The sequence below is a fragment of the Typopeltis vanoorti genome, chromosome 3, assembly GCF_054136105.1.
Source record: "Typopeltis vanoorti isolate ZY-2024b chromosome 3, IOZ_Tvanoo_1.0, whole genome shotgun sequence".
Taxonomy (NCBI): Eukaryota; Metazoa; Arthropoda; class Arachnida; order Uropygi; family Thelyphonidae; genus Typopeltis; species Typopeltis vanoorti.
Window position 1 is genome coordinate 138,443,036 of NC_143551.1, and position 27,408 is coordinate 138,470,443.

Consider the following 27,408-nt stretch of genomic DNA (forward strand, 5'->3'; position numbering starts at 1 on the left):
ATGACCTCTTTCACTTCTTGCATTCATCATAGTTCTGATTTGGAGTGTCTCTATCCTGAGAGACACTCCACATGCATCTCTGGCTGAATCAATCAATGTTTTCTTCAGAGTTTGTCACTGAATCTCCAAGGCTTGGTTCTTGTTTTCAATGATTTTTTTCTTGAATAACATTTGTGTATTTGAATTTACAGTTCACCTTAAAATATCATCAATATCATATTCAGTTTTATCCTGCTCAAAACTAAATATTCACTTCTGATTTCAAATCCACTGTATATTCTTGTGTCTGGAGCCAGTGAAGATATCACTTTCAAACAATAACATAGTCAATAAGACTTTTATTTGTGCACATCTTTACAGTAGAATATGGTGTCAGTAACAAATAAATTATATCCATAACTGAAATCTAGCAGGAACTCACCATCATCATTAACTTGGTTCTTTTCTCCAAATTTTTCCAAAACATTTCAGTATGTCTGGTACATTCCTCACTTTGCTCTTCAGAACTTGAACAATGACCAGCTTTTACTTTGTCAGCTACCTTCTCTAATTGTTCAAAAAATTTTTCCACTTCCACAGAACCTTCTGTGGAACCATAGACACAAATAAATCTCACTCTCCAGTTTTACATTTTGTTGTCTGACCACATCATGAATAGCAGGCAATAATATCTGTATTACTGCCTGCTATTAATGAAGGCATGAACACTAAACATGCAGTATTATCTGCATGTTTAGTGTTTGAGTACTATATAATACCCCCCCTTCCATTCCTTTCCTTGATCATTACTGTCTGAATATACCATCTCTTATTTTGTTATTCAGTAGAATCTGACTATATTTGTTTTCTATTTTACCAACACAATTATGTGGATGAAACAGAAAATTATATTTCTAATTCTTCTGCCAGGTCCTTTCCTTTTTATTTATTTTTTTTGTTCATATAGCTAGGAAATGTACTCTGTGAAATGGGAGTGATGGAATAACTGATATTACTAATTAACCGATGATCCTTCAGGAAGTGAAGTTGGCTGTTGATACCCTTCTCCATTGTTTCTAATTGCTTCCATGCTGTTTGGCAAATGACAGATAAATGTAACAGCCTCCATATCTAATAGAGGATGAGTGTTATTCTGGAGCACATTTGGGGGGAGGAATACATCTGGAATAGGAGACTTAGTGGTTTCCTAATTAATAAGGACTTTTTCTGGCATCTTTTTGGTGGTAGATCATGAGAGTATTAGTGGGTAGAGGATATATGCTCAAGAAGAACAATTCTCATTACAGCTTCCCTAAATCCATTTACATGGATGTGTAGTCCTACCAATATTAAGTTGCCGTTTTTAATGCATTTTGTTTTATATGTAACATATAGAATGATTATGTTATAATCATTCTTTCTCTCTCTCTCTTTCATTCTCGGTATGTTTCAGTTTTTTATTTGCTGTTTCATAAAGGGCTATGCATAGGTAACTTTTGATTTGGGAAGTACTGTATTTGATTTCAGCTTAAACCAACATGTTGACTTAAATGGCTCAGTTAAGTTAATAAAAGTGTTCAGGTCACAAGCAATGGGAAAATCAAGCAAGCCATCATTGGATGACTAACAAAATATACTAAAACACTGATCAACAAGAGAACATTCACTCAATGCACAGGGGATAGGGTAAGAGAAGGTGGAGAGCAGTGGTGAAAAGGATATATTTATACATTTCAGCTGGAAAATAGTACTAAATTACTGAATGGTTAATATTTATTAAACTTTAAATATTAAAAAAGGACTAAAAGATTATATTAAAAAATGAACTCACTGTTGAGTTATATGCTGCATTTCTGAACTATGAAGAATTTTACATGTCTCACGTGTTGCAACCTCCTGAAAAACAAGAAGTAAAAAAAATAATGTCACACTTTCTTTATAAGACTGATCAATCAAGCATCATACATTAAGTAATTTGTATATTCTTCAATTACTCAATCCATTTCACAATTTTACAATTTAACAAATGAGCTAATATAAAAAGTTTCTTTAGGGAAAAAAAATTAAATTTATTCAAACTGTTTTGAAGTAGTAATCGGCAGTAGAAAAAAAAAAAATCAAAACGAGTAGGATTTTTTTAAATGATTTCTAACACTCAGACGATTAATAACAATTGGGGGGGGGGGGAAGAAATATTTAACCTAAATATGAAGATTCTTGAATGAAAATTCTATGAATGTCAAACACAATTTCAAGTATAGATCGATTACAGAGTAATCAGTTTGCTTTATTTTAAATTAAAGTATTATTCCAACATGGAAGTAAATTCCATAATTTTGCTGTAAAAAAAATCTTTTTATATTCATGTGATGCTCATCCATGAAAGGTTGTAAACCTATAGTACAATAATACTGTGGATGAACTAAGAAATTTTTTGGGTCTATTAATTTTTATGCACTTTTTTGTGTTTTTATTTATTTATTTTTATATAACTTTGCATACTTAGGACTTGAAAGTATTGTTAAAGGTAGCGAAAGAAAAGAGTGACAGAGTTAGAATGGTGAGTCTGTTGCCGCGGTATGACAGAGAGGAGTTTAGAAGGAGGGCCATAATCGCAAATGACATTATGCGAAGGTTATGCAGACAGTGTAGTGTGGAATTCGTGGATGTGTGGAATGAGTTTGATGGGCAAAAGGACTTATACAAGATGGATGGCCTGCATTTGAATGGACTTGGTGTGTGGAGACTGGAAAAAGTGTTGCTGAATGAAGTAAAAATGGATGTGCAGAACCAGGGAAACTAGAACTACCATGGAGGGGGGGGGGGAGTAGATATGTGGATATCAGTGAGACAGTTGAGTGTAAGAATGTTTATAATGCATAGAATGTATATATGTTCTTAGCCAGCACTAAGGACAAAAAATGGGAATGGGACATTTAGAATAACGCATCAAGATAGGGGTGGGACAAAGGGATCACTGCATTTCATGTATACTAATGCCAGGAGTATTAGGAACAAGAAGGAAGAATTTTTGGCCTTGATTGGCTCTTCCTGGCAACAGGTTATTGGCATTAGTGAAACATGGCTGACGGAAGATGATATAGTTAGTGGGATAGAATGTGTAGGTTATAGTGTGTTTAGGAGGGACAGAGAGAATAAAATGGGGGGAGGGGTGTTATTCATGATAGCTGATGAACTGCAGCCAAGGAGAATTGAAGTTGTATCGCAGGATAGTGAAAGGAGCTCATTTGAGGCTATTTGGTGTGAGAATGAGACTGGCAGAATAAAATATACAGTTGGGTGCTGCTATAGACCAGGTGATGGAATAGATGGTGGAGATAGTATGCATAAACAAATTGATGAAATGAGTGGAAGGAGGGTAATTATTATGGGGGATTTCAACTATAGTAACATTGATTGGAAGGAGAAGAGGACACATGTGAGGAAGGAAATGGATTTTATTCAATTATTAAGGGATAACTATCTGAGACAGCATGTAATTGAAAATACTAGGGGTGTGAGAGTGCTTGACCTGGTAATAGCATCTCAGAATTTGACTGTAATGAATATGACCATGTTGCCACCTATTGGTGAGAGTGATCATAAGGTCTTGACCTGGGAGGTGGCTAAAGGTGTGGAATTTTCGATTAAGACATGGTATATGTGGAATTGACGTGCTGGCAAGCTTAGGGGATTGCTTGGATCAGTGCCATGGCATGTACAACTGCAAGGGCTGGACGTCGATAGAGCATGGGAAGTGGCCAAGGAGCATTTACAGGAGGTTATGGCTGATTGTATACCTACCTAGGGTCCGAATAGTAAAACAAGTAGGGATTAAATGGATGAATAATGCCATTAAGCTTGAGCTACAGAAAAAGAAACAACTGCGGAGGGAATTTAAAGAAAGGGGTGACCTGCAGGCACACGAACGGTATAAAGTGCAGGCCAGAAGGGTAACAAGTGTGGTAATTAAAGCAAAAGCGGATTATGAAAGGAAATTAGCCATGCAAGCAAAAGAGAATCTCAAACAGTTCTTTCAATATGCTGCAAGCAAGAAAAAACTGTACACGGCAAAATGATTTTAAGGAATGACGATGGTAAGGTCACTGAATCAGTCGATATAGTGGAGTTACTGAGCACACACTTTGCAAAAGTATATCATCCAGGTGGTGACATTGAAGAAATGAAGGAACCATTAGTTTATATGGGAATTGTGATGAAATGAAGTGGAGGTGAATAGTCTATTACAGAACCTTAATGTGAATACATCTGTGGGATTGGATGGTATACCGGCACAGGTCTTGAGTAAAGCAGCTAAGGAATTATCAGTGCCCTTGACCATGTTGTTTAATCTGAGTCTTGGGTCTGGTTTAGTCCCGAAGGTGTGGAAAGAGGGGAAAATAGTTTCACTGCATAAAGGAGGATCCAAGACTACGGTTGCAAATTACCGACCGATCAGCATATCAGTAGTCATTGTCAAGGTCTTGGAGAAAGTAGTCAAAGGAAAAATACAGGAATGGATTGATGAAAATGAGATACTGTACAGGGGACAGCATGGCTTTGTGAAGGGTAGATCATGCCTCAGTAACTTGCTCGAGTTTTATAACAAGGTGACGGCTGAACTGGATAAGGGTAATGGGTTTACAGTGATACTGCTGGACCTGGCAAAGGCGTTTGACAGGATACCACATGGAATTCTAATCTGTAAACTACAACATATGGGAATGGATATAGGATTGGTGAGATGGATAGGTGAGTGGTTGATGGATAGATATCAAAGAGTAGTTTATTCAGGAGTAGAGTCCAAAAGACGGCCTGTGACTAGTGGTGTGCTGCAGGGTTCTGTTCTTGGACCACTGCTGTTTAATCTATTCATTAACGATATAGGGAAGGATCTAAGTGGAACAGTTCATTTGTTCGCTGATGATGCAAAGTTGAGTAGGGCAACAGTGAATGCAGAAGATGTCAAAATCTTGCAGGATGACTTCGATAGATTGGAGTTCTGGGCTAAGGAGAATGGATGTCAATTTAATGTGACAAAATGTAAGGTTATGCATTTTGGGGTGAAAAGATTAGCAGCAGTATACCACATTGGTGGAACTGTACTCAAGGAGATTGATGATGCCAGGGACTTGGGAGTGTTGGTGGATAGGGAGATGAAGTTTAGGGGGAACATTGCAAAAGTAGCTAAATCAGCTCATCAACCCACTTGGTTGTTGAAAAATACCTTGACGAGCAGAGACAAGCAAGTTATTGTACCTCTGTACTGAGCCTTGATAAGACCTCATCTCGACTACTGTACCCAGATTTGGTCACCTCGGTTCCTTCTTGATGGGGAGGAGGTGGAGAGGATCCAGAGGCGAGTGACTAAGATGATAGCAGGTCTATGGAATGAACTATATGAGAATAGGTTGAAGATTTGTGGGTTGCAGAAACTAGTTGATAGGTGGAAAAGGGGAGATATGATTGAGACATTCAAATTGCTAAAGGGATTCTATAGGATTAATTCAGAGGATATTTTTGAGATCAAGACTGGTGGTGGTGGGAAAACTAGGGGACACCTATGGAAGCTGGGCAAGAGTGTGGTTAGCAGGGGTGTTAGAGCTAGGTTCTTTACTTTTAGAGTGGTAAATGAGTGGAATAAGCTGCCAGAGTCTGTTGTGGGTGCTATGACGGTGAGCGAGTTCAAGGCAAGGTATGATAGATACTGTGAGAATGTCGTATAGTTGTGTGGACATGATGTTTAGGGCCTCCCTCAACGAGTCTAAGGACTCCCTGGAGTCGCTCGAAATAATAATAATAATAATCTGGGCACTTTTTCTCTGAAAACAAAACACAGACAATAACACCTAAAGACAACAACAAACATGCCAAAACTCCTATCTAAAGACAACAAACATTTGTTGACTGGAGAGAAGATACACCACTAAGCTAATCAGGCTGCCAGACTTTAAAAGCCTAAAAAAAAGTTTGTTAGTATTCTATATTCACCTTATATACAAATGACTCAATACTTCAGAATCATATAATTTCTCTACTATTTGTCTTTTAAGTCAAAAATCTCATCCATACAACTCATATTTGGAGACTGAATCCAGCTTCTTTCAAAGTTTCTCTACCATAATCTTTCTTAGCTTCAAGTGCGATTGCATACAATGAGGGGAAAAATTCTATGGCATAAATTCTACTTGGAACACTGAACAGGGAAATTGCTTTACACCTCACATTGTTTCATTTCCCTTTTTATAGATGGGTACTAGTACCCATCTGTATATAGATGGATATTATAAAAACCCTGCTACCTCGGTGCTTCTTTCGATTACTGACAAGGAACCTCACGTGGTAGTGGACCCAGGTAAGAGAAGATTGAGAAACCTAAGACAAAGTCCTTCTCAACGTTTCACCTTATAAAGGCCCAGACTTCCATTGTACACATGCATGAGTCTCTGAAAACTTCGTTATACAGTTACATATTGACATCCGACCATAATGACGTCATATCCGTGCATCTTTTGAAATTGCTATATATGGACATGGATTAATAGCATTACATAATGACATCATGTGCCACATTATTTTAACAAAAGCATATGGTTAAGTTATTACAAATACAAGATTATTAGACAAACTTGACATTTAAGTGCGATCTCCTTAGAAAAACATGCAAAAAAAAAAACATGATAAGTTACTTATAATGAGAGATTTTATACTCTTCTCCAACTTCTGGTCAGCAATGGATATTCTAAAAAATGGTAGAAAGAATACTATTCTCTACTCCCTCTCCACAATAGATCCATGACATTCACTACAGAGCCTTGGTTTCCATCCCTTATATTGGCAAACTTTCTCTAAAAATCATCTATCTCCAGAAATCTCATGACATAAGAGTGGCCTTCAAACTCACTGTGACTGATCAAACTCTGTTACGCTTGCCTAAAGACCACAACCCTTTCAACAAACATCCTGGAGTTTGCAATATTCCATGTTCTTGTGGCCTTACATAGGACAAACATCTAGAAGTTTATCATAGAAATAAAGCAAAAGGAGCATATTGGAGACGTGAATAACAGCAGAGAAGACAGCTCAAGCCTGGCATTCCGTTTCTCCCACACTCACCACAATATTGAATGGGACGAGCTCCATGCCCTACACAGAAGACAATTTCAGCTCCTGTAACATCAAAGAGGCTATGATGGCATTCTCAACAAAAACCAAGGAATGATTTCATGTGACACTTATTAGATCTTTCAACACATTAGACTAACTTTTCTGCTAACTATCATGCACACACCTGCTGAACAATGACAGCTTTCATGCTCCATGTGTTTGTTTTTACTTGTATTTTTGTGTAATAGTTCCTACACATTCGGTTTTTTGTTATGTAATAATTCATATTTAACTCTTATTGTATATTTGTTTGTTCTTCCTAACCCAGATGAAGCCACTAGCATATGTGGAGAAACTAGTAGGTTTAATTAAATAATTATTATGACCTATAATAACTGATGGCCTGATTGGCCGAGTGATTAGTGTATCCGCTCTCCAGCCAAAAGATTGAGGGTTTGAATCCCGCATTGGGCATGGATGTTTGCGATTGTCTGTGAAAATACTAGTGATGGTGGTGGTCAGCGGTAGATAGCGTTCGTGTAGATTATGAAGATAGTGGTGGAATGGTGGAGAGGGAGAGTTGTATAGTAGGTGCCCTCTCTCGAAGTCTTTGGACTCCTTGGAGGTGCTACGTAATAATAATAATAAACCTAGCATTATTATTTTTTGTCGAAAAAAGTCAACATACTCACCATAAACATTACTTTTTTTTATATTAAAGTCATGTCTTCTGTTACAGAAACAATTATAGTCTTATAAGTACTAAAATCATGTGCTTTCTTATTTTATCACTTCTTAATCAAACCTCATAGATTTCATGTTCACAAATCCAGAATAGCATAGTATAGTATGATATAGTATAGTATAGTATACAAAAATATTTCACTTCTCTACTGTTTTAGCATTAAATTGCATGCACATAAATGCATGAATGCACACACTACTACTATGGTAAGTGCCAACCTGTTTATATAGCCATGAATTATAATGAAGTGATGGATTCAATGGCTGAATGAGTGTTTCTAAAAAAACTATTCATTCAAGGCATTATAAAGGTTAAGTTTATGTTAATCTTTTTGTTAATTTTAAGAATACATTATTTTCCCAATATGCACTTTACATTACATTAAAAGACTGAAACAGTATTTAGCTCACCCTATGATCTATAGTAAACCATTAAACAATTTCTATCAGCACCATAACAAAACACTTTCTGTTAACATCCTCATCAATACTCAGAAAAAAACTTACTTCATTGTTGCCATTCATCAAGGTAGTTATGAGACTATCTGAACAACACCAGTTCTGATTCTTCATTACTAAATCAAAAGGAGGATTATGAGATGTGCCACTGTCAGAACTCCATATCTGTAAAACAAAATCAAAACAGTGCTGTAAATATTTTGCACACTTTTTTTTTTTCTATATTGTGTATGTGCTCATGTACATATAGGCATGTATCCATCCCACTTTAAATCAAAATTTATGAGAAATTGTGCAAATCAGACCTTCTGAGATGATCACATTACCCTTCAGATTTTAAACAAGGTATATCCCTCACCACTTGAAAGTGGTGAGAGGGATATTTCAGGACTTGTTTCATGAACACTTCTTCTACTGCCCCGCTTGACAAGGTATCCCCTGTTCCCTGTATGAAGGTTATCAGTTCAGAAAGTTCTGAAATGGTTTCTAATCTCTCCACTCCTTAAGGAGTGGCCAAGAATTTGGCAATTTGTTAATATTTTATAACAATGTTATGGCCAAGTTGGATAAAGGGAATGAACACACTGTGATAATGTTGGATTTTACTTAGGCATCTGATAGAATACCAAATGAAAGGCTGTTGCATAAATTGGAGAATATGAGATTAGAATATAAACTCTTGACTTGGATAAGTGGATGGTTGACAGACAGGTATCAAAAATTGGCATACAGTGAGTGTGAATCTGACAGATTTAAGATGACTAGTAGTACCTCAGGGTTCAGTCCTTGTGCCATTATTGTCCAATTAGGGAGGATTTAATAGGAGATATGCAATTGTTTGCCGATGATGCAAAGATAGACAGGGCAATCAGGGATGCTACTGATATCCAGTACTTACAGAATGATTTGAATTAGCTGGAAATTTGGGAAAATGAAAATGGCTGTCAGTTCAATGGTCATCATCATCATAAAATTCCTGATATGTACCCTCAAGGGGTATACAGGATATGATAGTACTACATGAACAACTTACATTATCACTAACTTACTATCTACAATTTTTCTCCAAATCAATCTGTTACCTGTCAAGACTCCAACATTATCAGATCTTATATTTCTATCTTCTAAGGCATTTTTTACTGTATCTATTCATCTATATCTTGATCTTCCTCTGGGTCTTATCCATGTCAACCTGGCAGAGAACACACTTGTTTTGCTAATCTTTCTTTACCCATTCTCTTTAAGTGACCATACCACCTGAGATTAGATCTGCGACCACATTCCTGGATGCTAGCAATGTCAAGTTCTTTCCTAATATCCTCGTTTTTAATATGATATTGTTGATACCATCTGGTCATGCCCCAATCTTTCTGAGGACTCTGATATCTGTGGACTATATTTTTTGGTCAAGCATTTTATTTCTAACCCAGCTCTCAGATGCATAAGTTAAAATTGATCTGAACACTGTTGTCTTGTATACAACTAATTTAGTGTTTTGACTAATTTCTCTCTTATTCCATATAAATTTATTCAGTTGACTTCCAACCATACCAGCTTTGTTGATTCTGTCATTTATTTCCATATTTAACTTACCATTTTCACTAAAAATCATGCCTAAGTAGATGAAACTTTTTACTTGTTCTATAGGTTCTCCCACTCACGATGCAGTTGATATTTTCAATGTTTCTGCCTATTTTCATCGTCTTTGTCTTGTTATTGCTGACCTTCATATCAAATCTATTACAACAGTTATTCAATTTAGTCAAAGAATCTTGCAGACTTGTACTGGATTTATTTAGAAGTATAACATCATTCGCATAAAGTAAAGGGCTGACATTATGAAGGAAAGTGGTATTAAACCTGATATCAAAATTGGACCTCTATCATATCACCTCTCATTCTCCTGTAATCTACATACTCACAAGGAGAAAGAGAGGTGATATGATAGATCTCCAATTTTGATATCAGGTTTAACACCACTTCACTTCATAATGTGATCCACATAGATAATGAATAACAGAGGGAATAATGTACATTCTTGTCTGACACCGATTTAACATTAAACCATCTTCATGTACTTATTTCAATTCTAACTGCTGACTTACAACTCAAATAAAGACGAAGTATTGCTTGATATAATGTTCCACTGACACCATAAAACTGTAGCATTTTGAATAGCTTCTCTCTTGGCTCTTTGTCATATGCTATCTCCACTACGAAACTTAAATACAGATCATAACGAAGGTTTATTTTCTTGATCCTGAGAATTAGTAATAATATTTTTGGTTTACAAATCAAGTGTTGATCAATTTTATTAACTTAACCAACTAGTTTCGCCAAAGTTTAACTGTTGACAAGAATATCGAACGTGCGTGAAACACGTATCGCGTGTACAAGATTAGCTAGCTGTTGCTAAGGAACTTTCTGTAGTTTGTATTAAAGTTCATTTCTTTTGTTTTTAAAGATTTGATTAGGGTTTTCCATCTCTCTGGGAGTATTAGGCCTTGATTTCTGTTAAGGTTGACAGTAGAATGGGCGACTGTGGCTGCTTCTTTGAAAATTCTTGAATGGTAATCTTCCTCTAAATAAGGGGAACAACTTTTGTCCCACTCGATGACATGGTTAGTTGTAGAGAAATCAGACTATAGGCCAGAAATGTCCTGTCTGTTGTTTTTGACATAGCCAATGTGCTCTTTTTTGCCTGATTTCAAGGCTTCTCGAAGTCTGTCCGATGTAACTAGAGCCACACGAGCATGGAATATTATAAACTCCAGCATATTTATAGAAAGGGTGGTTGTCTTTTGAAGATCTTAGTAGTTTACAAATAGATTCTATTGGTTTAAATGTTACTCTTATTTTGTGTTGTTTGAGGAGGCTGGCGAGCTTGAAGGAGATACCACTTACAAACGGAATTGCAATAGTTTTTATATATTGAATATCTTCTTGTTCTTTTTGTAGTGGTTCAGAGAAGAGGACTTTATTGACTAGTCTTCTTAGATAGCCGTTCAAGTACAGATTGTTGGAAATTAATTTTAACTCATCTTGAAGGGTCTCATTGTCTGTTGTGATGCGAATCGCTCTCTTCTTTAACATGTGTACAATGCTGAGTTTATGTGAGATGTGGTGAGAGCAGCTGAAATGTAGGTAGCGATCTGTATTGGTCGGTTTTCTGTACACCGATAGATTTATACTGTCATCAATTTGTTTTTTGATTAAGATGTCTAAAAAGGGTAGTTGTTTTTCACTTTCAAGTTCCAGAGTAAATTTAATAGAATGATGGAAGGAGTTGATCTTTTTGAGAAAATCATATAGGTCATCTTTGTTGTTGTTCTACACGATGAAGATATCGTCCACATATCTGAACCAAATTTTAGGTTTGGGAATAATTTGGGATAGGATTTTATTTTCTAAGTGTTCCATAAAGAGGTCAGCACATGAAGGTGAGAGTGGGCTCCCCACCGCCAAGCCTGTTAATTGTTGGTAGATCTTATTTTTCCACGAAAAGTAGTTAGAATTTAGGCAGTGAGCAAACAATGAGGTTATATCTTGTGGGAACAAGGTACTTAAGATGTCAATGCCCTCCATTACAGGAATGTTTGCAAAGAGAGAGGTAACATCTAGGCCGGCTAGAAGATCATTATCCGATATGTTGATGTTTTTTAGCTTTTCCACAAAATGTTCTGAGTTTTTAATGTAACTTTAAATAAAGGTACGGCATTTTCAAATCCTAAAATGTAAAAAGGCGAGGTTACTAAACCATCTCACTTTTTTAAAACGTTGCCAAGATAACTGTATAATTCCTAAGTTTTTACTTCTTAAACCTCCTTTCAATACTAGACAAGCTAAAAATATTTATTTCAAGACATCAATGTTACTTATTTGTGAAAGGTTACATCACACAAGATTTGTGCTTAGTCAAATTGACTCACAATGTTATGAACTGTTCATGGATCTCTCAGCTCTTTAGATGAGGAAATTTGGCAAGTCTTAGATAGAATGATTAATACCAGTTTCGCCAAAGCTTTCAACAAAAGCAGAACAGACCCAGATTAAAAAATTCAACTACCTTTATACCACCCACAATGAGTCTAAACCTTCTCTACCCGACAACCAAGTTATTCTTAATTTCTCAAACCACATCTTAAAGAAACCTGAAATCGCTATTCTCAAGAAAGGTTTCAACTATGCAATAGCTCCTCAACAGATTCCTAAGGTGGATTTCACCTGTAGTCTAGAAAAAGGAATCTCATTATTACCGCCTCACACAGCAAATGATCTAAGACTAAAAAGTTGTATAATACTTTCCTCTTCCTATTCCACAAAACAAAACTTCTCCTCATTGGATAGAAGAACTATTCGTAATTTAAAAAACCACAAGGACATCATAATACTTAAAGCAGATAAAGGAAACAGTACTGTAATACTGAACTCAAAGGACTATGAGGACAAAGCAAACCATCTACTATCTGACTTGTCCATTTACCGTCTTTTAACAAAAGATCTGACATTAAAAAACCACCATGATACCAATGAATTACTATGCGATTTATCCAACTGGCTAACAGACTTGATTAAAAAACTAAAACCCATGCATCCTTTAACCTCGAGACTCTATGGCATTCCAAAAGTGCACAAAGATGGTATTCCTTTATGCCCAATCGTTGATGCAATAAATTCTCCTACCTACTTATTGTCAAAACATCTCTTGAAACTCTAGTGGAGGTCAACTGTAGTGGAGGTCATTGACATCTTAAGTACCTTGTTCCCACAAAATATAACCTCATTGTTTGCTCACTGCCTAAATTCTAACTACTTTTCGTGGAAAAATAAGATCTACCAACAATTAACAGGCTTGGCGATGGGGAGCCCACTCTCACCTTTATGTACTGACCTCTTTATGGAAGACTTAGAAAATAAAATCCTATCCCAAATTATTCCCAAACCTAAAATTTGGTTCAGATATGTGGACGATATCTTCATTGTATGGAACAACAACAAAGATGACCTATATGCTTTTCTCAAAAAGATCAACTCCTTCCATCATTCTATTAAATTTACTCTGGAACTTGAAAGTGAAAAACAACTACCGTTTTTAGACATCTTAATCAAAAAACAAATTGATGACAGTATAAATCTATCGGTGTACAGAAAACCGACCAATACAGATCGCTACCTACATTTCAGCTGCTCTCACCACATCTCACATAAACTCAGCATTGTACACATGTTAAAGAAAAGACCGATTCGCATCACAACGGACGAGACCCTTCAAGATGAGTTAAAATTTATTTCCAACAATCTGTATTTGAACGGCTATCCAAGAAGACTAGTCAATAAAGTCATTTTCTCTGAACCACCACAAAGTGAACAAGATATTCAATATATAAATACGATTGCAATTCCGTTTGTAAGTGGCATCTCCAACAAGCTCGCCAGCCTCCTCAAACAACACAAAATAAGAGTAACATTTAAACCAATAGAATCTATTCGTAAACTACTAAGATCTTCAAAAGACAACCACCCTTTCTATAAATATGATGGAGTTTATAATATTCCATGCTCGTGTGGCTCTAGTTACATCGGACAGACTTTGAGAAGTCTTGAAATCAGGCAAAAAAGAGCATATTGGCTATGTCAAAAAACAACAGAAAGGACATAATAATAATATATGTTTGCAGATTAAATGTTGATCAATTTTATTATTAAACTGAACCAACTAGTTTCGCCACACTTTAACTGTTGGCATCTTCAGGGTACATTATAAGTTTAAACAATCTCACAATTATGCATAACTGCAAAATTGACAAAATTAACTGTAAAAAACTGACTAGAATAATTACAAATAGGATAGTATCGAACGTGAATGAGACACGTATCGCGTGTACAATGTTAGCTAGCTGTTGCTAAGGAACTTTCTGTAGTTTGTATTAAAGTTCATTTCTTCCGTTTTTAAAGTTCTGATTAGGATTTTCCCATATCTCTGGGAGTATTAGGCCTTGAGTTCTGTTAAGGTTGAGAGTAGAATGGGCGACTGTGGCTGCTTCTTTGAAAATTCTTGAACAGTAATCTTCCTCTATGTAAGAGGAACAGCTTTTGTCCCACTCGATGACATGGTTAGTTGTAGAAAAATGAGACGATAGGCCAGAAATTGGCTATGTCAAAAACAACAGACAGGATATTTCTGGTCTATCGTCTCATTTTTCTACAACTAACCATGTCATCGAGTGGGACAAAAGCTGTTCTCCTTACATAGAGGAAGATTACCATTCAAGAATTTTCAAAGAAGCAGCCACAGTCGCCCATTCTACCTTAACAGAACTCAAGGCCTAATACTCCCAGAGACATGGAAAACTCTAATCAGAACTTTAAAAACGGAAGAAACGAACTTTAATACAAACTACAGAAAGTCCCTTAGCAACAGCTAGCTAACATTGTACACATGATACATGTCTCACTCACGTTCGATAGTATCCTATTTGTAATTATTCTATTCTGTATTTATTTTGTCAGTTTTGCAGTTACGCATAATTGTGAAATTGTTTAAACTTATAATGTAACCTGAAGATGCCAACAGTTAAAGTGTGGCGAAACTAGTTGGTTCAGTTTAATAATAAAATTGATGAACATTTGATCTGCAACCAAATATTATTATTATACTAATTTATGATCAAGAAAATACCTTCATGATGAACAGACAGGACATTTCTCGCCTATAGTCTCATTTCTCTACAACTAACCATGTCATCGAGTGGGACAAAAGTTGTTCCCCTTACTTAGAGGAAGATTACCATTCAAGAATTTTCAAAGCAGCAGCCACAGTCACCCGTTCTACTGTCAACCTTAACAGAAATCAAGGCCTAATACTCCCAGAGAGATGGAAAACCCTAATCAAATCTTTAAAAACAAAAGAAATGAACTTTAATACAAACTACAGAAAGTTCCTTAGCAACAGCTAGCTAATCTTGTACACGCGATACGTGTTTCATGCACGTTCGATACTATTTTATTTGTAATTATTCTAGTCGGTTTTTTTTTACAGTTATTCTTGTCAGTTTTATAGTTACACATAATTGTGAGATTGTTTCAGCCTATATGTAAGTCCCCTGAAGATGCCAACAGTTAAAGTTTGGTGAAACTAGTTGGTTAAGTTAATAAAATTGATCAACACTTGATCTGTAAACCAAAAATATTATTATTAAATACAGATCTTTGTTATATTCCCATGACTTCTCAACTATTTGTCGTAAAGTGAAAATCTGATCCTGACAGCCTCTATTTGGGCTGAATCCAGCTTGTTCTTCACTAGCTTCTGTTCCAATTCTTTTCAACCAGTTTCTCAAGTATACTAGCATAAATCTTACCAGGAACACTCAATAGAGAAATACCTCTGAAATTCTTACATTCAGTTTATTTCCCGTTTTATATATGGATACTGTGAGCTCTACTCCAATCATTTGGAATTCGTCCATCGTTCCAGGCCCTTTGAACTATGCAGTGCAGCCACTATAAGACTTATACCTCCATACTGAGCATTTCTGAACAAATATCATATACTTCTGCTGCCTTTCCACATTTCAGGCTTTTGATGGATTTCTCTACTTCAAGTATGGATATTTATTCCTGATTGCATGCCTGTTGAGTGTTTTTTACTACTGTGCTGTCTTACTACAGTTTAATGGTAGTAAGTTTAAAGTTATACACTTTGGTGTGATGAGATTTCCAGCAGTATACTATATTAGCAGGATTATGATACAAGAAACTGATGAGGCTAAGGATCTTGACATAATGGTGTTTAGAAATTTGAAGTTCAAAGGTCACATAAATACTACTCAGAGGATGAATTGTTATGTTGAAGCTGTCAGAGCTCCATATCTATAAAACAAAAAATTACTGTAAACGTTTTGTGTACTAGTTTTTTTTTTCTATATTGTTTATGTAATCATTTACATATAGGCATGCATCAATTCCACTTTAAATCAAAATTTAAAAAGAAATTGTGCAAATCAGATCTTCTGAGATGGAATGGAATGTGGATAGGAATTTCAAGTTCAAAAAGGTCACATAAATACAACTCAGAGGGTAAATTAAGATGTTGAAGCAAACCTTGGCATATAAGGATAAGGAAGTCATTTTGCCTCTTTATAAGGCCTTGATAAGACTGCATCTGGAATATTGTGCATGGGCTCCTAGGATTTAAAGAAGTTGTGGAAAGGGTACAAAGAACAGTTACAAAGATTATATTGGGATTATAGAATTTAAATTATGAGGACAGATTGTGAGTATGTAGATTACAGGAGAAAGAGAGGTGATATGATAGCGGTCCATAAACTTCTGAATTGCTATTACAGGATCTTGTCTGACAAAATTTTTCATTATAAGGAAGGTGGGGATAGAATATGGGATGCGTCCATGGAAGTTAAATTTGTTCACGGTCAAGAAAGGGGTAAGAGCTAGATTTTTCTCCCACAGAACCGTGAGTGAGTGGAATAGTTTGCCTTTAGAGGTAGTGAGTGTATCTAGTGTGATAGAGTTTAAGGGAAGGTTTGCATGATGTATAATTTCCTCGATGAGTCCTTGACTCCCTGAGACCTCCAGGGAGTCAAGGACTCATCAATAATGTTATCTCAGATAATAATAATATTGCAAGTTCAACTGTATGCAGTTCAGTTGATTTGTCTCAAAGGTTCTGGAACAGAAAACATCAATACACATGAATTCCTATATTAATAAGAGGAATCATCACAAAGAGTGCTACTGTCATCCTCCATGCATGTGTCTATCCTTGTTATCCTGGTCATTTTGTTTTGTGTCTTCACTGAGTACGTATGTATAGTTGATAATGCTAGCTTGAATTAGCAAAACATCAGTTTATAAGTAGTTTAGTCAGTAAATTATTTATTTGCATTCCAGTATCTACAGAGTTTTCTGTACAGGAATCTTCAAACATGAATCATAACAAACAGCTATGGAAATTTGGGGAGCCTCCGTAGCTCAGTTGGTATAGATAAAGCCCTTTGGTCGGAAAGACATAGGTTCGATTCCCGTTTGTGATGTGAGGAATCTTTATCTCGTCTCTTTTGACTAAAGATGAGTTAGCTGGTCTCATACGGAGGTAGAGGGTTTTTTTCACCCGGAAACTCAGATTTTTCGTCCCTCAGAACAGGCAAACCAGCCCCGTAAACACACATGGATTACAGTCACGAATACTTACGACAATATGTGGAAGAGACAGGGTCCTCACCACATGTCGTTACACCTGTAGTTAACCATGAGTCACATCATGGTAGTCAACCTCCTAGACAGGAAGATGACACATGAACGGGAATGAATGGAAATTTGAATAGGTGATGCAACCCAGTAGGACATGAGTGGATGTTGTGTCTGTAAAGACTAGCAGATCTTGCTAATGACTCCAATCTAGAACCATCTGCATGGACTGATGGAAAAATCAGAGTATCCTGTTCTTTGCACGTAAAAAGAACTGCTAATAGACAGTGGTAGGCACACATGACTTCCTTTAGATGTACAATGGCAAGTAGCATATTAGAGTATAAGAATTCCAAAATGGGAAGAGTTGTCATGCGAGCACTGTCTATCAATAAGAACATGAAGCTTTTAAGTGCATTCATTGAGCATATCAAAAGGTATGAAATCTGATGTTATATATAAAACATCAGACGTAGAAGTCTGATGTTTTATAAGATTTTCCTGGTGTAGACAAATCTAACAGGGATTTTATTTTTATAGCATAAAACAAAGACAACTGTCATTGCTGGAGAGAGGGTGCTTCACTTTAACATACCAGCTAGGGATAGGTAATGTGCAAATTGCATTTCTTATGTCCTGAATACAGACGACTCACTATAGCAAACTCCTAGGAAAGACCACAGGAGAGTTTTGTTATAGTGAATAGTTTGCTATAATGAATTTCTTTTAGCATATCATCATATCTATGAGATTTGCTGGGAGTTTTTCTCATTTATTATAGGGAGGAAGTTTGTTATAGCCATCGACCGTATATGGAAACCTGCCACCAAACAGCATGGAAGAAGCATATAGTACTGACCCAAAACTCAACTTTAAGTGCACAAGTACAATGTATGCAGAACAGGAGTACCAATCTAACTTCACATGGAAGATGGCAGCCATGGAGGTTGCTCAGTGCATTACTACTCTTAGCTGACAAATGTGTGGAAGGAATAAGCTTCTGTTGAAAAATGAGTCCCATCAGATCTTGCCTGGAATACAATTTCTTTCATCCAGAAGGTTTGATAGAACAAAATTAAAGTCCTTTACAAAGGACTTTAATTTTGTAAAAGCATTTTCTACTAAAAAAGACTTTACAAAGAAGCCTGAAACTCTGTTACAGAAACCAAAACATAAATAGGAACCAAGTTTAGATAGATAGCATTATCAAACATCCCACACAGTCATGAAAAATGCATCATTACCCTTACACTTATTCCTTCTGGACTAACAGCAGGTCTGACCAAGTTTTCTTGCAGTAAAACATGCACAACATTGAGATAATAACAACTAATGTAATTTTTTTATCATAATGATAAATAGAAATATCTCAAATCTTTTTTGACTGAACAGTTTAATTGTTAAAATGAAAAAGACCACAACCTATGAATAATTTTTGCCAAAAAAAAAAAAAAATCTTAGACCACCTGCTATATTTCAAACCTGCCATTTCTGACTTACCTCTGTTTCCAAAATTAAAACTCGTGATAGAATTAATTTTAGTTCATTTGTTTAATAACATTTAATAAACCAAAACTATACAAATATTCTGATCTAATATTTTTTCCTCCACTTATATTCTGGTAAAATTTCTCAGCTAATGGGTATACAAAACATAATCTGCCAGTCCTGTCCATAATGATTTGTAGAGAATGTGGTTTCAAGGTGGATGTTAATATATCTTCCAGTCTGTCCATAAAAACAAAACACATTGCAAGGGCTGCACACAGAACTGTTATCTTTGCATGGGTTCAAATCCCTAGGACAAATCAGGGCTTTTCTCAGTGAGTTAGCTCATCACATATGGAGGTGGAAAAATTTTTCCTCCCAGCAACTGATTTTCATTCTGCAAAAACATGTAAACTGAGAACACATGCAATTTACAACCCCAGCAGAAAATGCAGGTGGGATTAACTGCCCTATCATAAGCAGTATCAGGTTTCAAAGAAGCCAAGTTAGTGAAAGATAGGAAAAAATGTTGGGGAGATGAGGAAGCCTGTCAATGGCACATTAGTAAAAATAGAAAAGCAATATCAAAACTAAACATAAAGTCTGAATTCTTGAACATATTTTTTTTAATTAAAGATCTGAATTGAATAAAATGTTTAATGATTGAGAGGCAGCCGCCTGTGGAGAGAGGTCCACAAGTGATTTTGCTGTCAGGCAAGTTTATACATGACATTGTCTACACTATTAATTATGGAATGAAGAGAAGAATTGCATTTTTGAAGGGTATATGTAGTTTTAGTTTTTAATAATTTGTTTAGGACAATACATAACTTTTTTTTTTTTAATTTATATACCTTTTCTTCTGAATTGGTAACTGATTAGTAACAAGTTTAGCTATCTTTTCCAAAATTATTTTATTTCAGTTTTTTGCCTGTTTAGTGAATATCAAACTGAATAACACAAATAATTATCAAATTCCAAACCTTTCAAAATCACATCATATATTTCTAGTTTCCTCTATCCCCCCCCCCCCCCCATCTATTCTGACAAATTGTTTTACCATCAAAAACTTTATTCAAATTTGATATAATTCTTCCTTGCAGAAGTAACCAATTTTGATAAATTATGCATAAATGTCTTTTCTTGATAAATTCATTAGATTATTCTGCAGATTAAAATTCATTTCTTAGACATGCATTTACATTATATTCAATTACAGTATACTATACCAAGATTCCTTACTGTTATAGTGGCATTAGGTTTGATAACTGCTCCTCGAGGAAATTTGTAGGAAACTTCCTGATGATCTCCTTGCTGAGAAACTTGCCAACTACCTAAAGCTATTTCCTACAAAAAAAAGAAAAAAAATTATATAAATAATGTTGACAAATTAATATACCATGTATTAAAATGCATTTAAACAAATTTAAAATATTTATTGCTTACATTTTCATTTCACCAGAAACTACTGTAATTCTTTATTTTATTGACTATAAAAAGTCATGTGGGCTCACTTAGTCTAAAATATGTATGACTTGTAATCAAAATACCCCAAGTAAGAAAAACAGGGCAGCTTCTAAAAGTAACATGTCTATGCAAAGTGCTTGAAGTATACAAGATGTAATCATAAGTTTTTTTTCTTTTTTTTTAAATTTAGGAATGCCGGATTGTTTTTTAAAAGAAAAAAATAATTAGGCCTCTTTCATTAAAAGATCTGTTTTTAACTGCCATTTCTACAGAATGCCAGCCTTTTCCTACACAATAGAAATCCTAATGTAAAACAATAACTGTAATCTGTAATTATTTGATTAAAACATTTATTGCTATCTGGATGAGGGTTAAAGGGTCTTACCTTAAAATTTCATTCCTTTTGAACTTTAAAATTGACAAGATAACAAATAATATATTATTGACAAGATAACAAATATATTTAAATTACATCCTGAAAATAGGAGAAATGCATTTTTGGGGGGGGGGGGGTATACTTTTATTTATTTATTTATTTATTTTTTTTTGTGCTTTGTTTTCACTTCCTTCTTGGTCATGCAGAAAGGCATGTGCCAAGATTATGTATTTCTGAATGGGAAGTTTAACAGTAGAGCAGCTGTTGATTAAAAACAGAATAAGTCTAGAGAACAAAAACAGCATTAAGTGCTTTTTCATTTGTGTACCTATTATAATAAACTAGTTGCATAAAATTTTTAGTTATGATAGCAAATTAAATGTGAAATATAAAAAATTAGAGTAAACAAATGAATTTAATGATCAGGTGAACAAGAAAGGAATTTATCAAAAACAACATAACAGCAAGTTTAAATTAATTTTAAACTATGGAGGACTGGAGATCAGTGGCATCCATTTTAAAACTGAATATGTCAGAATGGTAGTTAACATTATTAATGTTCAAGAATATGGAAACAGAATATAGTATCATCCTTAACCTTACACTTTGCCACATTAAACTGACATCCCCACACACACTCACCCATTCAAACAGTCTATTTGGGTCCTCTTGCAAAGCTGCATCTGTTCTACTTCTCATAATGTTCCCCAACTTTGCATCATCTGCAAACAACTGTATATCACCATTTACCCCTTTCCAATGTCATTTACATACAAATTAAACAATGGCCAAAAAACGGACCCCTGGAGCACACCGCTAGAGACTTTCCTCTTCTAAGAAATCACTCCCCCCCCGTATACAACCTGCTGATACCTATCAGAAAGCCAATCTCCAATCCAATGCACTAGTCTACTATCCATTCCAACTTAACTAGTAGCTTGTCATGTGACAATCTATAGAATGCATTTGCAAAATCTAAATATACTACTGTATATGCATCCTCCTTGTTCAATGTATTTGCCACCATATTGAAGGTAAATACAAAATTGACAAAATGATCTGGAGGCTATTGAAAAAGCTTAGAAATGGAGGAAAGTACTATAAAAGGAGCCAGAGATGATAAAGATGACATAAAAACTGAAGATAAAGATATTCTAATATCTGGAGAAATTACTCTGAAAGACTTAAATAAAACTAGCAATGACAAAACGGTAATAGAAAATTTAAGAGGAATACAAAGAGGAGTACATATCACTACCTAAGACAGAAAAAGCCATGAAAAACTTGAAATGTGGAAACACAGCTGGAGTAGATATTTGACCAGAAATGCTCTAATATGAAGGTAACAGTTTTGCAGTGGCTATACTACATAATGCAAAGAGCCTGGTCAGAAGGTCACATTCCAGACAATTGGAGAAAAGATCTCATAAACTCCTGTAATTGTGATCTCATAGACCACAATTATAGGAGTTTCTTTACTAAGCATTCCAGGTAAGATTTATGTAATAATACTTGAAAAGAGGCTGAGAAAAATTGTGGAAGACAAACTTGGAGAAGAGCAAGCTGGGTTCAGAGCAAACAGAGGTTGTTGTGATCAGATTTTCACTTTACGACAAATGGTTAAGAAGTCATGAGAATATGATAAGGATCTGTATAGTTAAATTTAGTAGATCTCGAAAAAGGCATATGACAATGCACCATGAGAAAAGTTTTCAAAACACTACTATTTACTTATGCAGTAAATGGAACATTATACAAAGCAATATATAGTCTATATTTAAGTTGTAAAGCAGCAGTTTGAAATGAAGGAAATACACAAAGATAGTTTGATGTAAAATCAAGTGCAAAATAACAATACACATTTTCTCCACTGTTATTGTATAAACACATTATGGGAAAAAAAAAGTGGCATTAAATCGAATATTAGAATCAAAAGATATTAAACTTAGCTTTTTGTTTATGCAGATGATGATGTACTCCTAACTACATTTTGTGCAAGCCTCCAGGATTCTCTCAATTGCTTAACAGCTGTAACAAATTTTGTATGAAAATCAGCAATAAAAACACCAAAACTATGAAAATAGGCAGGAAAACTTCATCTGCACTTTCAATGAAGAACCTATAGCAGAAGTAAAATATTTCCTTCTGAAAATATTTTACTTCCAGATATATATTTATATGCAAATGCACCTAAATATTTGCTTCCAACAAATATTTAGGTGCAATTTTTAGAGAGGATGACAAACTGAATTTGGAATTAGATTGTTAAAGAATAAGCAAAACTGGTATGATGAGGAGCTAGTTAAATAAATTTATTTGGAATAAGAGAGAAATTAGATAAATCTAGCAGTATACAAGACATTATTGAAACTAGTTTTAAGTTATGTATCTGACAGCTTGGTTAGAAATAAAGCATTTGATCAAAGATTATACCTTGATCAAATGATACAACTGACACAATGAAAAAGGCAATGTTGGTCCTTGTTGGGGATCTAAATAGCAGAGTAGGAAATGATTGTCAGACATACAAAAATATTTTGGGAAATTTGGAGAAAAGAGTAAAGCTAATAATAATGGCAAATACATGTTGGATTTCTGCTCAGGACATGGACTGGTTATTACTAACACAATGTTCCAACATAATAATGTGCACAAATTCACATGGAGAGAAGAGACAAAGAATAAGAAAAGTCTCATTGACTATGTTATTGTTGATAGATGTTTTCACACTGGTGCAGAACACCAGAGTGTACAGAGGATTTGAAATTGGAAGTGATCACCATTTAATCTTGAACAGAATAAAATTGAATTTCATATTGAAAAAGAAAAACATGTAAGAAAGTTTTAAAGCAAATAAAAGTTGAGCAGCTCTCAGATGTGAACTGTAGACTAAAATACACAAATATTATTAAGAAAAAATGAAAGAGTTTGGGAACAGGAACCAAACCTTGAAGATTCAGTGGCAAGACCTGAAGAAAACACTGATTGATTCAGCTAGAGAGGCAAGTGGTGCAGCATGTGGTTTTATCTGCAAGGATAAAAAAAATCAGAATTCCATGGTGGACACAGGAAGTTAAAGAGGCAGTGAAGGAGAACAAGAAAGCATATCAAAAGTTCCTGGAAAATAAGTCAGCTTGTGCTCTTATAGAATATAGAGACAAATGTAAGAAAGCTAAACATTGTGTGAAACTGGCTAAACAAAAGTCATGGGAGGACTTTGGCAAGAACATAGAAAATAAATATCAAGAAGGTGGCAAGATATACTGGAGGTTGTTGACAGCACTCTTTCCTCTATTTCTGAAGAAGTTCAGAAATAGAGGAAAGAGTGCTGTAAAAGGAAAATTAGAGATGATGATAAAGGTGACATGAAAACAGGAGAAAACGATATCCTTGAAGTATGGAGTAATTACTTCGAAAAATTGCTAAATGAAACAAGCAGTGATGATAGTACAGTGATAAAAAACTGACCAGACATGCAGTCAGAAATACATACCAACACTTGAAGTAGAAAAAGTCATTAAAAGCCTGAAAATGTGGAAAGGCAGCAGGAGTAGATGATATTCGACTAGAAATGCTCAAGTATGAGGTATAAAAGGCTTACAGTGGCTGCACAGCATAGTTCAGAAGGCCTGGACAGAGGGACGAATTTCAGATGATTGGAGTAGAGCTCATAGTACCCATATATATATAAAAAGGGAAATAAAACTGAATGTGAGAATTACAGAGGCATTTCCCTACTGAGTGTTCCTGGCAAGATCTATGCAAGTATACTTGAGAAACGGTTGAGAAGGATTGTAGAAGATAAGTTTTAGTGAAGAACAAGCTGGATTCAGGCTAAATAGAGGCTGTCAGGATCAGATTTTCACCTTGCAACAGATAGTTGAGAAATCATGGGAATATAACAAAGATCTATATTTAAGTTCTATAGATTTGGAAAAGGCATATGACAAGGTGCCAAGAGAGAAGTTATTCAAAACACTATAGTTATATTCTGTTAATGGGGGATTATATCAAGCAATACTTAGTCTTTATTTGAGTTCTAAGTCAGCAGTTAGAATTGATAGAAGTACAGGAAGGTATTTTAATGTTAAATCTGATGTCAGAAAAGGATGTACATTATCCCCTCTGTTATTCATTATCTATATGGATCACATTATGAAGGAAAGTGGTATTAAACCTGATATTAAAATTAGAGATGTTAATCTCAGCCTCTTTGCTTTATACAGATGATGTTATACTTTAAATAAATCTGCCACAAGTCTGCAAGATTCCCTGAATAAATTGAATAACTGTTGTAATAGATATGGTATGAAATTTAGCTTTAAAAAGACAAAGAGTGAAAATAGGCAGAAACATTGAAAATATCAACTGCATTGTGAATGGAGAACCTATAGAACAAGTAAAACATTTCAGCTACTTGGGCACGATTTTTAGTGAAGATGGTAAATTAAATATGGAAATAGACAACAGAATCAACAAAGCTGGTATGGTAGGAAGTCAACTGAATAAATTTATATGGAATAAGAGAGAAATTAGCCAAAAAACTAAATTAGCTGTATACAAGACAGTGTTCAAACCAGTTTTAACTTATGGATCTGAGAGCTGGGTCAGAAGTAAAATACTTCACCAAAGACTAGAGACCACAGATAGGAGAATCCTGAGAAAGATTAGAGGTGTGAACAGATGGAATCAATGGCAATATCATATTAAAAATGAGGATATTAGGAAAGAACTTGACATTGTCAGCATCCAGGAACACATTAGCAGAGTTAATCTCAGGTGGCATGGTCATTTAAACAGAATGGGAGAGGAAAGGATTAGCAAAACAAATGTTCTATGCAAGGTTGGCAGGAAAAAAGACCCAGAGGAAGACTAAGATATAGGTGGATTGATACAGTAAAAAGTGCCTTAGAAGACAGAAATATAACATCTGATAATATTGGAGTCTGGACAGGTAACAGACTGATTTGGAGGAAAATTGTACATAGGAAGTTAGTAATGATGTAAATTTTCATATAATACTAGTCTACTCCTTGAGGGCATATATCAGGAATTTGATGATGATGATCAAAGATTAGAGCCACAGATATGAGAGTTCTGAGAAAAATTAGGGGAGTGAATATATGGCATCAATGAAGAGTCATATTAAAAATGAAGATATTAGGAAGGAACCTGACATTCTTAACATCCAAGAATGTGTGAACAGGAATAATCTAAGGAGGTATTTCACGTAAACAGAATGGGAGAAGAAAGGTTAGTGAAACAGGTGTTTAGTGCCAAGACAGCAGTAAAAAGAACCAGAGGAAGACCAAGATCTAGGTGGATTGATTCAGTCAGAAGTGCTTTAGAAGAATAAAATGTTAGATATAACAATATTGGAGTACTGATAAGGAAAAAACTAATTTGGAGGAAAATTGTTGACAGGAACGTAATGATTATAGAATATTTTAGTAAGAAGGTGCGACTCCTTTTGGCATCTCATATAAGAAAATATGAGTTCTGCATTACTTCAACCTTGGTATCACTTCTGGGTCTGGCTACTATTGATGACACCTCAATAAAGGTTGAAACCGGTCTGAGCAGCGATTCTTACCATAATGCATAGCATTATACATGTCCATAAGGATATGTATTCTGGGATACTAAGGCAAGTGATGTGAAGTCATTAGCCTCTATATACGAGTTGCCCAGCCATGGAGTTACTTCGTGTGCAAACTTTGTTTGCTTATAAACAAAGTTTGTTTATAAGCAAACTGATAAAGGATTAATCCAAGAATATACTTTCTTGGCATCTTTAATTTACAGTAATGTAAACTTCATATCGAGGCTAATGACTTCACATCACTTGCCTTAGAGGCTAATGACTTCACATCACTTGTGATTCCTGAACACCTTTTGAGGGTAACATAATCAGGAAATTGATGATATGTACTGTACAATGTCCCATTTACTCTATAGTGTTTATTATAGTGCCTTCAGGAATCACAAAAATTTTAATACAGGTCCTTGTTATGTGCCTGTGATTTCTCAACTATTTGTCTTAAACTGCCACTCTGATCTATACAACTATTATGTAGCCAAAATCCAACTCATTCTTTGCCAAATATTTTTTCTGTGTTTGCTTCTATTCAAATATACTTGCATAAATCTTAAATACTCAGTAGAGAAATTCTTACATTAAATTTTAATTTCTTTTTAAAGATACAATTATGATAGCTCTAGTCCAACCACATAGAACTTGACATTCTGATTAGGACTTTTAAATGATGCAGTGTAGCCACTAAAAGATTTATACCTTTGTATTTGAACATTTCTAGTTCATATCATTCACTCCAGCAGCCATTCTAATATTTTAAACATTTTTGATAGATTTTTTTTTTTTTACTTAAGTATTGATATTTACTCCTAACTGCATTCTTCTTGACTATTTTCTACATTGTTGTTTATTTATTAAGCCTTTCAAAGTAATTACTCTGGACATTTAGAATATTTATCTTCAGCTTTTATGTCCCCATTATTATTCGATTCCTTTACAATATGCTTCCTCAATTTCTAAGCTTTTTCATTAATCTCCATAACAT

At 35.0% G+C, this 27,408-nt stretch overlaps 1 protein-coding gene across 1 annotated transcript in view; it reads right to left on the reverse strand.

The window, feature by feature from the left end:
* Nucleotides 1-27,408, reverse strand: part of LOC150108598 (lamin-like) — a 118,734-nt gene that overhangs the window by 17,220 nt on the left and 74,106 nt on the right. The window contains exons 8-10 of the mRNA XM_090390885.1: nucleotides 20,227-20,331; nucleotides 8,338-8,454; nucleotides 1,811-1,875 (exon numbers count right to left, since the gene is read on the reverse strand). Of these exons, the coding sequence (XP_090247011.1) occupies nucleotides 1,811-1,875; nucleotides 8,338-8,454; nucleotides 20,227-20,331 (287 nt within the window). The remainder of the gene's footprint in view (nucleotides 1-1,810; nucleotides 1,876-8,337; nucleotides 8,455-20,226; nucleotides 20,332-27,408) is intronic.